At 36.1% G+C, this 14,871-nt stretch overlaps 2 protein-coding genes across 2 annotated transcripts; one reads left to right on the plus strand and one right to left on the minus strand.

Annotated features, from left to right (window-relative positions):
• Positions 1-2,005: 2,005 nt before the first annotated feature.
• On the minus strand, positions 2,006-11,381 carry LOC146934400 (DExH-box ATP-dependent RNA helicase DExH10-like). Its single transcript, XM_085706285.1, has 16 exons — positions 10,340-11,381; positions 8,321-8,635; positions 8,127-8,231; positions 7,958-8,026; positions 7,247-7,414; positions 7,090-7,161; positions 6,865-6,981; positions 6,372-6,551; positions 6,101-6,259; positions 5,673-5,762; positions 5,483-5,575; positions 4,999-5,152; positions 4,749-4,897; positions 4,577-4,672; positions 3,501-3,593; positions 2,006-2,769 (listed from the first exon to the last, which is right to left on the minus strand). Exons 1-16 carry the CDS (start codon positions 11,321-11,323, stop codon positions 2,659-2,661), a joined length of 2,955 nt encoding a protein of 984 aa, XP_085562411.1. The 5' UTR covers positions 11,324-11,381; the 3' UTR covers positions 2,006-2,658.
• Positions 11,382-12,504: 1,123 nt separating this feature from the next.
• On the plus strand, positions 12,505-13,659 carry LOC146934401 (uncharacterized). Its single transcript, XM_085707909.1, has one exon. It carries the CDS (start codon positions 12,505-12,507, stop codon positions 13,657-13,659), a length of 1,155 nt encoding a protein of 384 aa, XP_085564035.1.
• The last annotated feature ends 1,212 nt before the right edge of the window (positions 13,660-14,871 follow it).

A 14,871-nucleotide genomic window follows, 5' to 3' on the forward strand; every position in this document is an offset into this window, starting at 1 on the left:
AAAACCCCGTATGTCACACCACCAGAGAACCACCACCCAAACGCCGCAAATCACTGCCCTCTCATCTCCACGGAAACACCATGATATAGCCACCAGAAATACCGCACATCATCACCTCGTCACCACCTAAACACCTTACATAACCACCACCTTACCACCATGGAAATACCACTCCATCACCACCACCGGACCACCCAACCACCCTACACACAACAAAACATCACAGGGAGCAGCTGGTGTAGTAGCCAAAACGTGATAGCAAGGCGTAGCTAAACCGAGTCAAGTAGATCTAACTCAGAAACCAACAGATCTGTAACAAAAAATGAACCCATGACAGAGGACAGCCAAATCAACCAAGTGGGACAAAATGGTTCAGGCACAACAAAAAAGAAAGAGAAAACAAAAGATGAAAAAGTGCAGCTGAGACGCAACCGAGTTACCAGAACCACCTCCGACGGGAGAAAAAACTCGTCGCCGGAGATCGGGGAGATGGTGGTGCGGAGGGCCGAAGCCGCTCGTCGCACCACCGGAAACCGCATCTACATGGTAAGGATTGGAGATTTGGATGAAGGGAGGTGAGGGCGGCGGAATGCAAATGTTAGGTGCCTATTAATTTTTTTATGGAAATTAAAATTGAAAATCGATAATTTTATGAGATTAAAAAGATATTTAATATTATTATTGTTTTTAAGAAAAAGATATTTTTTAAGGAGGAAAAAATATATTTTTTTAAGGAGGAAAAAGATATTTAACAATATTATTTACATAGTAACCGATTTTATTTTTATATATATTTCACCTATTTGGACAAATTAAAGAATAGTTTCTTTTTTAAATTTTGGTAATCGGATAGTGGCCAACACATATTCACATAGGGGTGAAAAAAATGGTGACTTGAATTTAAACTCTGCATTTGGTTTCGCGTCCCAAGTTGGGTTCATTGGATTGTACCGTGGTGGATGAGTTTGTCTGCTTCATATTTCGTTTATATAGGGTTGTTCCGAAATATAGTTTGACACTTGTTGTATTACCATTTAAGGATTGTTCATTACACTTGTATGATCTCACTAGGGTCAGGTTTTCGTTCCTAGTCTTTGTACTTTTATTTTTATTTAATATATATGATTTTTGCTTAAAATATATTTCATGTCAAAAGAGAAAATAGTTTATAAGAGATAATAGGTTTTTTTTTTCAATGAAAAGAATTTCTTAAAGATGTTTTTTTAAAGGAAGTTTCTAAGCCTATTCTCTAATATTTCTTAAAGAAGTTATTTAATTTTGCGCACGAAGGATAGTTAAAAATTAAACAACTAATGAAGTAAATAAATAAAGCAATCAGATTGGATCCCTAAGATATTCCATGTCTTTGATTGGAGCACCACCATCTCACCTTAAATTTGTATTAGCAAAATATAGAGTTTAAAATTTAAATAAATTACCTTAATTTGAAAATTTTATTTCAAGAAAAATAATAATCAAAATGATTTAGGGATGAATATGAACTTGACTAATAGAAATAAGAAATATATAACGTCCAACAAAAAAAAAAACCAATTATTTACGGTGGCCTCTTAAAATTTAAAGTCATTGACACCTGGATGGCTCTACCTAATAACCCGTCCACCTAATAACACACCACAATCATCTATCTTTTAAACCTAACTATACGACTAAAATCACACTTATAAATTCTTAGATCGGAACGTAAAACTCTCCGCCACGCCAAGTGGTTTGAAGCTATAACAAGAACAATATAAGTTAAATCAATTAAATATTTGATTGTGGTATATTTCAAAAGTCATTATAACCAATCACGATAAAACAATCATACAATCAAGCTAGCATGCATAATATAGATAAAATAACATAATGAATTGTGTACTATTTTTTTGAAGGAAAATAATGAAATATTTATTATTATGCAGGTGCAGAGTGGATGGATAGTAAAGTACATGTATCAACACACATTTTTTTTTTTTTGAGGGGATAAATTGAATCAACACACTTTTGCAGACAAGTACATGTGCATATTATCATATCATATACTCATAACTCAGTCATAATGCTAATTTTTACCATGCCTCTGATTCCCATTGGCATCACTATTCTAAGTTCAACAAAACCAATCATTCAAATGATAACTAAAATAAATAACAGCAGAACAAAATTTGCTTTGGAAATGTTCAAGGCAGAGCGACTCAACTGCAAATTAATGACTACCTTTTACAGTAATTTCATTGCTACCCCACTCCTCAATCCCCAATGCAGACAAAGGGTTCTGAAGGTAGACGAACAGGAGAAATATGCCACCTGTCTGAATTAATTAATGGACCTAATGATTATACCACACTAGGTCATCTATCATTCTACAGTCTACAACAACTCCCATACTGCGAGCATATAAATTGTACAAAAATATTTAGAGGTGGTTTGGATCAGCGGCGGCCAACCTTTTTTCACGTTCCAATGCAGTTTTCACCGTGAAAACTAGAAGCTTCAAATTGTAGATGTTATGCCACGACAATTTTGTCCATTGCACATACCATTACAAGAGAACCCGAAAAGGAATTGAGCGCATCGGATGGGATGTGAAGGTAGAAGCCGCCCCACCAGCCAGAGTAACCAAGAATATTCCGAATAGTCTGGCAGAAGAACAAGTCACAGATACAGAGAATTTGCAAAAATAATACCCCGTCGAAGGCTTTCACTCGCTGCTGCAAATTTCTTCTCCAAGTCAGCTTCTCCAACTGCATCAGCAGCAGCACGCAACTGGAAAGAGGCAAAGATGATCATCACAGATCAGAACTCTAAACACTCATGTAAAAACTGAATTATATACATGTTTTCACCAAACAATCAATTAGACCTAAAATATCATATAGAGATAACTTTTAACAAGGAGGAAAAACGAAGAATTTTCCAATGGTAAACATAATTACTGAAACACAAACAACGGCTACTTTAATCCATACACTTTCTAATTTAGCAATTAAACACCTCAAACTTCAAGCTTATATCAAACATTACATACGTAAGGTTATTAAATCTAACATAAATTGTAAATGTTCAGAATATCACTTTTAATGAGTCAAGTTTAACCAAACCACCCAAAACTATGATATGATTTCTCAATAGCTTAAGTTTACTTTTCAATATCTTCTATTTTCTCATATGTCCTTTAGCTTACTTAGGTCAAACAGCTATAACTAATTATATTCAGTAACTTACTTCAGTTACAGCTGTCAGCTATAATCAGTAATGTAACCGCAATGCTAAAAAATGATCACATACAGCAATACTTGTAGAGCTCAGATTATCAAGGGATAATAATTTGGATCTATCGTTTCTATTCAGCTTTTCTCTGAATCCCTAAACACTAGTACAAATCAACAACATTTACTAGCTCTTTTCTAATTTATATTCATAGAAGGGTGTATTTGCATTTTGCAACGTGAAATTACAAGGAAAATCAACCGTCGAAGATAAAACCATGTGGTTACCTGATTCAAAAACTCGTCAAGCCTTCTAGCTGCCCTAATGATACTCCCCTCGAAGATGTCAGTCATTTGAGTAACATCAGCAAAACTTGATCCCTAGGAGAAAAATAAGAAACAAGAGACAAGAGGTTAATATAAACTTACAAACCAGTACAAATAACCGCTCATTTTCATCCACTCATGAACCAAGGTTTGCATAAATCCTGCGTCTAGGATGTCTACATGTGTCTATGAAATCTAAAATGAGATTTAGTATCACAATCAACACAGAGGAGTCTATTTTGAAGACTACTTGGAAATGAATCAAGAGTGACAGACCGTGTGTGTGTGTTTAGGAGCATAAAGAGTATATGGTTATATGATATTTCAGCGACAGGCCAGTGTGTATGCATGCATACTTTAAGTAGTTCTTTATCTTCTAAGCATGAGCTTTGATTCCGTACATTACGAAGCAAAATAATCTCCGTAATTGGTTAGAGGCTCTGGCACATGTTGCTATGTGTCTACCACATGTAACAACCATGGCAACCAACACAAATGACTACATTTCACAAATTTTGATAATTCATTTTTTTCTATTTATTATATATAAGGGCATGCTCAAGGGATGATTTTAGTATGACAATTGAATATTATAAGAAAATGTCTAATTACCCTCAATCCTTTTATCTTCTTCTACCTGGAATGTCAAAGGCTATATTTGCTTAAGCTAACTCTTCTGAAACTTGTGTTCAAACTTAAAGGAAATGCTAAGTTCCCCTTGTATTCTTTATTTTGCTTTGACTAAAGCAGCAAGATGACCAACTACAATCCCCAACTTCCAATCCAAACAGCTAACAATCAAACCATGTACTACTAAATTATTCCAGATGTTTCTCATAATTCAAATAGCAATCTATGTTAATTTCTAATTTTGAACTAGACAACCCAAACAAGTGGTATAGAAGAAGCTCAACTCTAGAGACTGATTCAAGAATATGAATAACAACTCATCCAGGAATAGAAACTTCACCCAAGAAATCAAGCAAACAACTTAAAAGTGGACAAGGCATTCAAGTCAAAAATATGATATTACGAACCTTTGACCAAGAGTATATTACATCCATCAAGAATGGCCTTACTGTTGATTCGACATACTCATTCACATTTACCTCCAATTTGCATTCGTGCTCTATCTGTAACCATAGAGTAATCCCATTTATAATTTAATTCAAAAATTCACAAGAAATATTAAGTTAAATGATAGAACACCTCTGCTATCCTTCTTGCACTGTCTTGAAGCTGTTGTAGAGGTCTCGCAAGCTCTGATCTCAGTTGTATCTGCTCAGATGATTTCTCTATTGGTATAAAACAACTTGCAAGGGCAGCAACTTGATGATGGTCAAGATCATTAAAAGTGCCTAATGGGGAAGGGAAAATGAATAAAAGAAAAAAATCAGATTATGTAACACAAACTGCAAACCATACAGAAAAAACAACAAACAAACGCATATTGATTCACCATTAAACATTAATTCGGTGACAAGGAGTTCATCGCCTGTGTCAATCAAGCAGGCTGCCCTTCCTTTCAATTGAACTACACTATCAGAATCAATATGACCAAGCTTCTTTAAGACTCGCGAGCGATTTTTAAGTTCTTCCCGAAATTTTTGCAGCTGAAACATTGACAATTTTCCCCAATAACTATTAAGTTCATCAAAACAATCATGGAATCATACAACAGTTTAGAAAAATAAATTAAGGAGTACAGATATTGATTGTCAACATTCAAGTATGATGCACTCGAACATTTGTCATGGATAAAATTATCATATTAGCCTCCCATCAAATGTTAAGTTGTTAATTATTCACATTTGGTCATATAGGAATATATAATGCATAGCACAACACATACTGTCTTGGCTCCCATTCAGTTCCATACTTCAACTCCTAGTTAGCTTAATAGTAAAATGTAGTAAATAATGAGGCCTAGGCAAAGTCAATACCTGGGAGTCCCGCATTTTTGCCTTCAGTTGTTGAATTTCATGATTCACTTCAGCTTTCCTCTCAAAGCACTTAATTTGATCCACATCTTGAATCTAACTTACAGCAAAGTGTTGTGGAAACATTCAAACCAAAGACCAATAACATCACATTTATATATAGAGAATATGGACCAGATTCATTTTAGCAAACCTTATGCATAGGATGATCAAACAACTTTTTCTCAAGTTCCTCTATTTGATTGACAAGTTCAACTATCTCTGAATCTCGAACATCCATGTCCTGGAAATTTAGTTATGGAATAATACATAAGTAATGGTGCGATTCTGTCTATGATCAAACTAAAACTCAGCTGTGAGCATGTGCTAAAAATATGATGCATAAGGCAGCTCAAGGCTTTGACTATCCAATGCAAACTTTAAAACATGCCCAAATATTGGGAAGATACAATGTTGGAGACCAATAAATTTGCTACAACTTTTGCCATACAGTTTACATAAAAATCGTGTCTCTATTATCATGTGAAACATTAAAGAGCCTAGAACAGCCACCCCTTAATTTTGATAGCATAAGTAGTGAACATACCACAATTTATGACAGCTGAGTATGGAAAATTTTACCTTCACAGGGTTAAGCTTTGGAAGACCTTGAGGAAAACGATTGCCCAGCTCCTGAACAGCAAGGAGTATGCTTTGCCGAGCTTCCAAGGGCCGGAGATCAGGAGGTACATATATCCTTAGTTTACTAAGGGCAGAGATTAATGGTAATTGAACAGGGACCTAATGCAAAAGGAAGCAGTCAAGAGAATGAAACAGTTTTTTGGATAAGTAAAGTGAAGTGAGTGACAAAACAAATCCCTGAAGTAGCATGACGGTCAAAATGGCAGCTTACCACATGCATTTCACCTTTCTCTCCAGGGCGGGGTGGGCATGGTTTTGGTCGTATACTGTTTTCGTTTGAACCAGGTGAACAATGAAGTAAAGTGTCAACTATATAACCGCCAACAGGTTTCTTAACAACATTGACTACAACACCCCAGCCCCAATCTGTCCCACCTTCTCTTACTTTAATCTGCAAGATTAAGAAGACAGTCTATTTCAGTGATGTTTGATGTAATAAAAAAAACAGAAGACAAATTAAACACAGTAGAACCTAAAAATAGATATATAAAATTGTGCACAGCAGTGTATGAAATAATTGACGCTTAATGCATGCAGAGCTTGTTTTTGACAATTAATACCTACACACACATACATATTGATGAATTTATGATAACTTACATAAACTCATTTGCATGCTGATGCTCAAGATTAATTAGAGACGCAAAAAAAAAAAAAATCCAAACTTAATTCCACACCAATGATAAACGATAACTATCACTTACCAGTCGACCAGGGACAAGAAAATAAAGAATCATTTCAGGTCTAATTATTTGTGACATCATCTTCTTCTCAAGCTGAGCTAAGTCCAATTTCAGCTTATGATATTCCGATACTTCAGCCTACACAATAATGAATAATAGCAAATAGTAAATCAAATATCAATATATAAAAATCCACAGAAAATATAATTAACAAAACAAAACAGATGGCCCAGGAATAAAGACTACCTCCCCTGCAGCATCAAGCAAGGCTACTTCCTGCTCCAGCATAGACACCCTTTTTCCCACATCAGGTAAGGTCTGAATTGAGTAACGAGTACACAAGTTAAATATCACAGTGCACAAAATACAAATCAGGTTTTAAAGGAAATGGTTGCGTACAAACCTTTTCATATTGAAATTGATGAAATGAATTTCTTATCACGTGTTCCGCAGTGAACTGGCCTTCTGCTCGGCTCATCAAATTTAAAATTGAGTAGTAGCTAAGCCTGAATGTACTAACTAAAGGAGCAGGTTTACCCAAAACCATGTCTTTGAGGTTATTCATTTCCATCTGTACAAAATAATCAGATAATAATAATTGAGCTTATTATTGCAAAATCAATTAGTTTTAGTTTCCCATCCAAAGTCAAACAAGAGACTTTTTTTTTATCAAGAGTCAAACAAGACACTTTGACTTACCAATATAACTAAGAATAGAATGTGAACACAATATAAAGCAGCTAACTTTTACAGCCTACCGCGTGAAAAAAGGAATTACCAAGAAAACCAACAAGAGTTATTATATAAAGTATAAACAACGGAATTTTCAAGCACACACAAATAAATGTACAATATATTATTAAAAAAATGCTTTTGAAAGCCTAATTTACAGATTCTGTTCATACGCATATGAAGGGAAAACAGAACGACAAAAAACAAATAATTACATGCTATTGCTAACGGAGCAGGAAATCTCCTTGTTCTTCGGGTCTATCATAATCTTGAAAGAGTTAAAATACCTTACACAAAACTAACTATTATCATGGGTGTGTGTTATATTTCATTATGCTGCATCGGAGGTACAGAAAACAAAAATGACTAGTAATACACTCACCTGCTCATCAATCATTATGATACAGATCCCACGCTCATCTTTGCCACGACGCCCAGCCCTTCCACTCATCTAAAGGTACATATCATTAATTGTGAGTGGGAATAGTGATACATCGATAGAATGATTGAGATTTCAATCACCAACACCAAAAAAATAAAGCATCGCTCACCTGTATATATTCACCAGATCCAATATAACGGTGACTATCACCATCCCACTTCTTAACAGCAGTGAATACGACAGTTTTTGCCGGCATATTTAAACCCATTGCAAACTGTAGAAAAGCGCATCTAAGAATCCTTTCAAAAATATATTATCAAGAATTAAAAAAAAATAAAAATCAGAAGATTGATAAAATCTTACTGTCTCAGTAGCAAAGAGGGCCTTTACAAGACCTTCCTGAAAAAGAAGCTCAACCAATTCTTTGATGACAGGAAGAAGGCCAGAATGATGAACAGCAATTCCTCGCTGAAGAAGTGGCAACATCAACTCGATAGCAGGTAAGCTTCGGTCTTCTTCATTCAAACAGAGCATTGCATTCTGAAAAACGTGTTCCACTGTATCCTTTTCCTCTTGGGAATTGAAGTCAAGTTTAGACATAGACATTGCATGCTGCTCACACTCTCTCCTACTGAAGCTAAAAATGATAACAGGTTGGAATTTCCTTTCCATGATCATCTGAAAATTAAGAAATATACCAACTAAAATAAAGAGCAATAAAATAGTGTGGAGGATAAAAAAATCTTCAAAAAGTAGAGAGAGTAGAAGTGTACACCCATGAACAATAACATCATCAGTGTAATAAAACTACCCGATTCGTCAACATATGTGCAAAGAACACTCTTTGAAAAAAGCCATGACCATGAGATTTACACATTCCTAGACATATCATATGCCTAGTGCCTAATCATATCCAAATGCAACTTTTTATTTGTAGATACTAGATATCCTCAAAAGTGCAAGAATTAAACCTCTCTCTAAATCAAGTGCACCAAAGTATATCAAAGATTGCACATTGCCTAATGCTTTGGCTTTACTTCTACCAAAACAAGATCAAACTGGTTCAAGGACTTGCACCACATTTTTCAATAAGTTATGCATATAAATTCAAGTGTATGCATAAGAATTAAATTGTAGAAGTGGAAAAAACACTTCAAAATACCAAGATTACTTCAATCAACAAAAAAAATTATACTTATAAATTAAAAAGTAATATAGCATAATATGTTTTATTTTATTATTATTATTATTATTGTTATCGTGCTTATATGTCTGACTTTTGCAAATCAGATTAGCAATTATTACTTATTAAAAAAAAAAAAAAAAAAAAAAAAGCAAATTGTAAAACAGGGTAGAGAGCAAAACGGCATGGTACCAAATATAAATAAGAAAGAAAACAAAACGAAAAATCGATACGTAAATTCGTAATGAGTTTTGTGGGTTAGAAACTGACAATCGGAGCCGTTCAGCCATTCTAAATGTGGTATTTGAGGGTTTTTAATGTCAGCGTCGTTTTTAAGTAACCGGATCATGGACCCGACCTGTCAACCACAACTCTGCACAACATCAAAAGAATGGTCCGACATGTACCATTTTTACAACCTTACACGGCAGACCCCAGCCGCTCCGAACAATTTGTGATTCTACCCATGCTGGAACTCGGCAAGACCTACCAAAATAGCAGAATCACACAATCTCACGCGTTGACTCGCTATTTTGACTGCCATCGTCTATACCCACCCATTCCTCTCTCCCTTACAATAATATTTAGTCCTTTACCAAATATAAATGAATCAAGAACTCAACAATTAACCACATAAGGTCCACGTACTAAACTAATATTATACTGCCAATTAACTCGTCCAAGGAAAATCTTCTATTTTCATGAATCTTGAATGCAGAGTTTTCAGGTTAAAGAATTGGTGGCAGCTCTCTACCAACACAAGTTTGTCTTCTCCGAACAGAGAAGTGGAAAAATTCCTAACACTAATTGATTCCTTACATTCAATATATGCATATGATATTAACGGGTTTTCAACAAAAGCCAGAGCATACGTGCATATGATATTAATGATGGTTTTCAACAAAAGCCAGAGCATGTGAAAGATATATTGACCGAAATACCCAAGCAACATTCAACAACAAGCTCTACGAGGACACTACACCATTTATGATATCATTATCTTAAGAATCTGCCAATATGTCGCAACAATTTAATATTCAATAAGCTGGTTTTCCATCAAAATAAACAAGATCCTTGGCAAAGTAAACCAATAAATAATAAACAAAATTAACGGAAACACTACCAGTTCCACAAAAAAAAAAAAATTAATATAATTTGATCGATGACTAACGACATATAGAAGGGCAAAAGTAACAGACCTTAACAATCTTGTATATATCAGACCCACCAGAAGCAGAACCACCTTTTCCAAATCTTCCATTCGATTTACCACCCTTCCCTTCACCAAGTTTCTGCTTAACAAAAGTATCCTCCACCTTAAGAAAATTATCTTCTCTAAACTGTTCATTCTCATCAACAACCAAATACAATCCACTCCCACCAATAGGAAAAACATAATGCTGCAACGGTGTCGGTCTAAAATCAGTGTAAACTACGTGACAGGGTTGTTTATGTATATTACAAATCCACTCCGCAAACTCTGTGGCATTCGACATAGTGGCCGAAAGAAAAACCATCTTAATAGCAGGTGGTAAAAATATAATGCTTTCTTCCCATACAACACCCCTTTCACGATCCTTCATATAATGAATTTCATCAAATATGACCCAAGCAACTTCCTTCAAAACTTCAGAACCACGATACAACATTCCACGAAGAATCTCCGTAGTCATAACAAGACATGTCGCATTCGGAGAAAGAGTAACATCACCAGTCATCAACCCTACATCTGTAAATTCCTGACTCAATTCTCTATATTTCTGATTACTCAAAGCTTTCAATGGTGAAGTATAAATTACTCTCTGTTTATCTCTAAAGGACATTGCAATTGCGTATTCTGCAATTGCGGTTTTTCCGGCGGAGGTGTGAGCAGAGACTAAAACAGATTCGTTTCGTTCGAGACATGCAATTGATACTTGTTGAAATGGATCAAGTGTGAAAGGATAGGTTTTAGCCATGGTACCGTTGTGGAGAGGGTTGGAGAGTGTTCCGTGAAGTGATTCGTCTTTCGTTGAGGTGTAATTGATTGGAACTGCTACTTCGTGAACGCAGGTGCGTTCTGAACTGCGGCATTTTTTTGATTGTGAAGAAGTGTCGCCGCCGTCGGCGGTGGACACCGGTTCCGGTTCACTTCGTTTTCCGAGTGTTGTTGATTCCTGCTCCATTGCTGGCTCTTGCTCCATTTTCGCCTGAGATGAAAATTTGAGCGGAAAATGGAGTTCGATTTTGATTGTGATAGATAAACCCTAACTTCGTTTCTCTGTGGTTTTGCAGCACATTTTTTTTTTTTTTGACGGCGTTTGTGTTGAAACTTCTTCATGTGGGCTTGATAGGCCCAAAACAAAAAGAAAATTGCTTTTTTTACAAAGAATACTTCCAATTGACACAAGTAAATGACCATTTTGCCCCTGGCGGTAGTTAACTACTGCTGGAAGATCCGCCGGCAGTTAACTGCCGCTGGGACCCAGCGGTTGTTAACTACCGCTGATGTCTTTCCCCCCAAAACCATAAAACCCCTACCTCCTATTCACTCATCAGCTTGTCACCATTACCAAACTCCAAAAAATTCCCATTTCAAAAATGTTGTGTCAAAATCTTGGTTTCAAATCATTGTTGATCGATTGTTAGGACGTTTCTACACACAAAATGCATCAAAGAACAGGTATTACAACGTTAAAATCCATTGCATTTGATTGATTTTTCTGGTTTTTTTTTTGTTCTGACACGCGTTGTAGCGGCAGTTAACTACCGCTGGGAGTGAGCGGCTGTTAACTGCCGCTGGTAACTTAGAAAATTTTGAAAATTTTTCTAAGTGCAGTAGCTACTGCCCAAATTTTTTTTTCTTCCATTTTTTTTCTTTTGTTTTTTTTGTTTGTTTATGTTAATATATGATATTAGATAGATGTTTATTAATTAGTTTAGTAATTGTATGTTGTTTATTTATAGATAATGTTGAGAATTCGGGTGATCGAAAACCTAGAGTTGTCGATTCCATTAAGGTTGAAGCTCCCGCTAAGATCGAAAACCTAGAGCTCATGGTGTGGTGAAGGAATATTTGTCCACCTCCAAGGGTATTTTGGGTACTTGTTGGCATAAAATTGATGAGATGTTGGCAAACCAATTTGAGGAGATACAATCATCGTTTGGTAGGAGCATTACGGTCTTGGAACATCGATACAAAGATGTCACTTTGTACTCCGGGTTGGGTGGTCACGTGTCTAGACAAGCCAAGAATTTTATTTTTGTGGAAGAATAGCGTGCTAGGAGAACCTTGTCCGTTGAGAAGAAAACTTGTGGTCGTGTTCAAAGGACGTCGTATGGCCTACCTTGTGCATGCTTCATTGCTGTGAAAATCCGTCACAACATGCCCATTCGATTGGATGAGATACACCCGCATTGGCATAAGTTGTACATGGGTGAAGAACAAAGTAATGAAGATTTGTTTTCGGTCGCGAAGGAGTGGCATGGTATCCAAGAACATCTCCAAAGAGTTTCGCTCCAAATGAAACTAGAAATCAAAGAGGCTTTGCGGTTGTTAGCGTTTCCGGAGACCACATTGTTGTCACCACCTCCAAGAAAGGTGGCAACCAAAGGAGCTCCCAAAAAAATCAAAACCACACGTGGTAGGATCCCATCTACGTGGGAGACTATTGATTCTCAACATCCGGAAAGTCAATCTTCACCACGGAAAAAATCTTCACAAACTAAAAGGAAAGGTGCTCGCATTGGCATTTCTCCGGTTTCGGTTCCTAAGCCTAGCTTGGTTTCAACAAGTTATGATCCATCCAATCCTATGTATTACATGCCAAAATTCATGAGACCATACATTGAGAGAGTTGTGGATGTTATTGGTGATGGGCATTGTGGGTTTAGGGCTATAGCGGAAGCCTTGAGTTTGACGCAAGAAAGTCATGTTATGGTGCGGAGAGCACTTATTCAAGAGTTGAAAGAGCATAGGAGCAAATACATTGAGGTATATGCGAGCGAGCACCGTTACAACTACATCTTGGATGGATTACATCCTCCCAAAAATCCCAGTAGCTTTGCACCTCCCAACAAATGGTTGACATTGCCGGATATGGGACACATCGTTGCATCATGTTACAATAGGCCGGTGTTAGAGATGACTACGTGGAAAGACTACATCTCCGAGACTTTTTTCCCACTTAGAGGACGACCTCTGGTTAACCCGAAAAGCAACATGATTTGCCTTGGTCTAATCCCTAATCATTTTGTCCTTCTTTCACTAAAAGATGGTTGCCCACTACCTCCAACATCCACGGAGTGGAGAAATCACAGGAGCGAAGAGGCGGCAACATGGGAGGATGAATTTTTGGATCAACACGATCGTTTCCAAACACTCATGGACATTGAGCTCAAAGAGAGACCGGTTCCACCAAAAAAGCCAACAAATGAAGACAATCCAATTATGTTTGATGACACTCCGGTTAAAGAAAACACCGAATTTGAAGATGTTCTGGAACATTTAGATGATTTGGTTTTATTAGATGAAATGTGACACTTTTTGGTCGGTGTTAATCCGTTTTTTGGTTGATACGCGCCGACGTATTTTTTTGGATATATAATGTAATGACCAATTTTTTGGGTGATATAATGTAACTAACCTTCAACTATTTATATGTATATCAATATATTTGAGTTTCGCATTTATTAGTAATTAATGTACATTACGTGTAATGTTTTGCATAATGTGGAAAATTTGATGAATTTCAAACAATTGTTAAATGTTAACGCATTATTGGTCTTGTGTAATGTTACCGAATAATTGATAAACTATGAAATGTTGATGTTTGTGATTGCTGGATGTTGTTGTTTCGGTTTGATTTCCTCCGGAATTGCCGTTTGAAAAAAACCAGTTACATACTGCACTGGTTCTGTAACTGGTGTGAGCGGTTGTTAACAACCGCTGGGTACCAGCGGCAGTTAACTGCCGGCGTATTAACCAGCGGTAGTTAACTACCGCTGGGGGCATTTTGGTCATTTACTTGTGTCAATTGAAAGTTTTCTATGTCAGAAAAGCAATTTTCAAACAAAAAACTTCATTTTTGAATGAATGAATGGAAAAGGGTAATTTCTAAAGAGACCCCTTGTATTACTTAAAATTCAACCAAAACACTTATTGAAGCTAAACGTCAATAGGCTTGGTAACAGAATGGTTTTTAGTCAAAAAATTATCGAATGGATGAAGCCTACGTTGGTTCGGTTTTTAGTATTCGTCAAAAGTGGGGTTGAACTTAACTATATGGTTTAATTTGATTAATCGGTTTGTTTGAAAATACACCTGATACAAATAAAACAATCTTTTGATTCTGCTCAGATTATAGGTTTGCTATATTTCAATCAATTTCATATGCAATTTTCAATATAGCATACTCAAACAAATTGTTACATGCTCTCTGTTTTATAAACAACTTCGCAATACATCCATCAAATAAATTATTCCTTGCTCTTTGTTTTCAACAAACCTCATCAATTTCCAATAAAACCCTAGATCAAGCTAAGATCTCATAATACAACACACCATGATTGAAAATTCGAAAGAAAATCGATCGAATTGAAATGAATTGGGGATTAATTAAGGTTTGGTGGAATTTTCTAGGGTTTTGTGTGGCGAAAAAAAGGGAAAAACTTGTGCGTCTCTTTAATTTTCATGCTTAGTGAAGCGGAGTCGGCGTTGTTGGATGCTTCCATATGCCTGCGTGCCTTGGCA

The sequence above is a fragment of the Medicago sativa genome, chromosome 4 (assembly GCF_051527215.1).
Source record: "Medicago sativa cultivar Bolivia chromosome 4, Bolivia_mono, whole genome shotgun sequence".
NCBI lineage: Eukaryota > Viridiplantae > Streptophyta > Magnoliopsida > Fabales > Fabaceae > Medicago > Medicago sativa.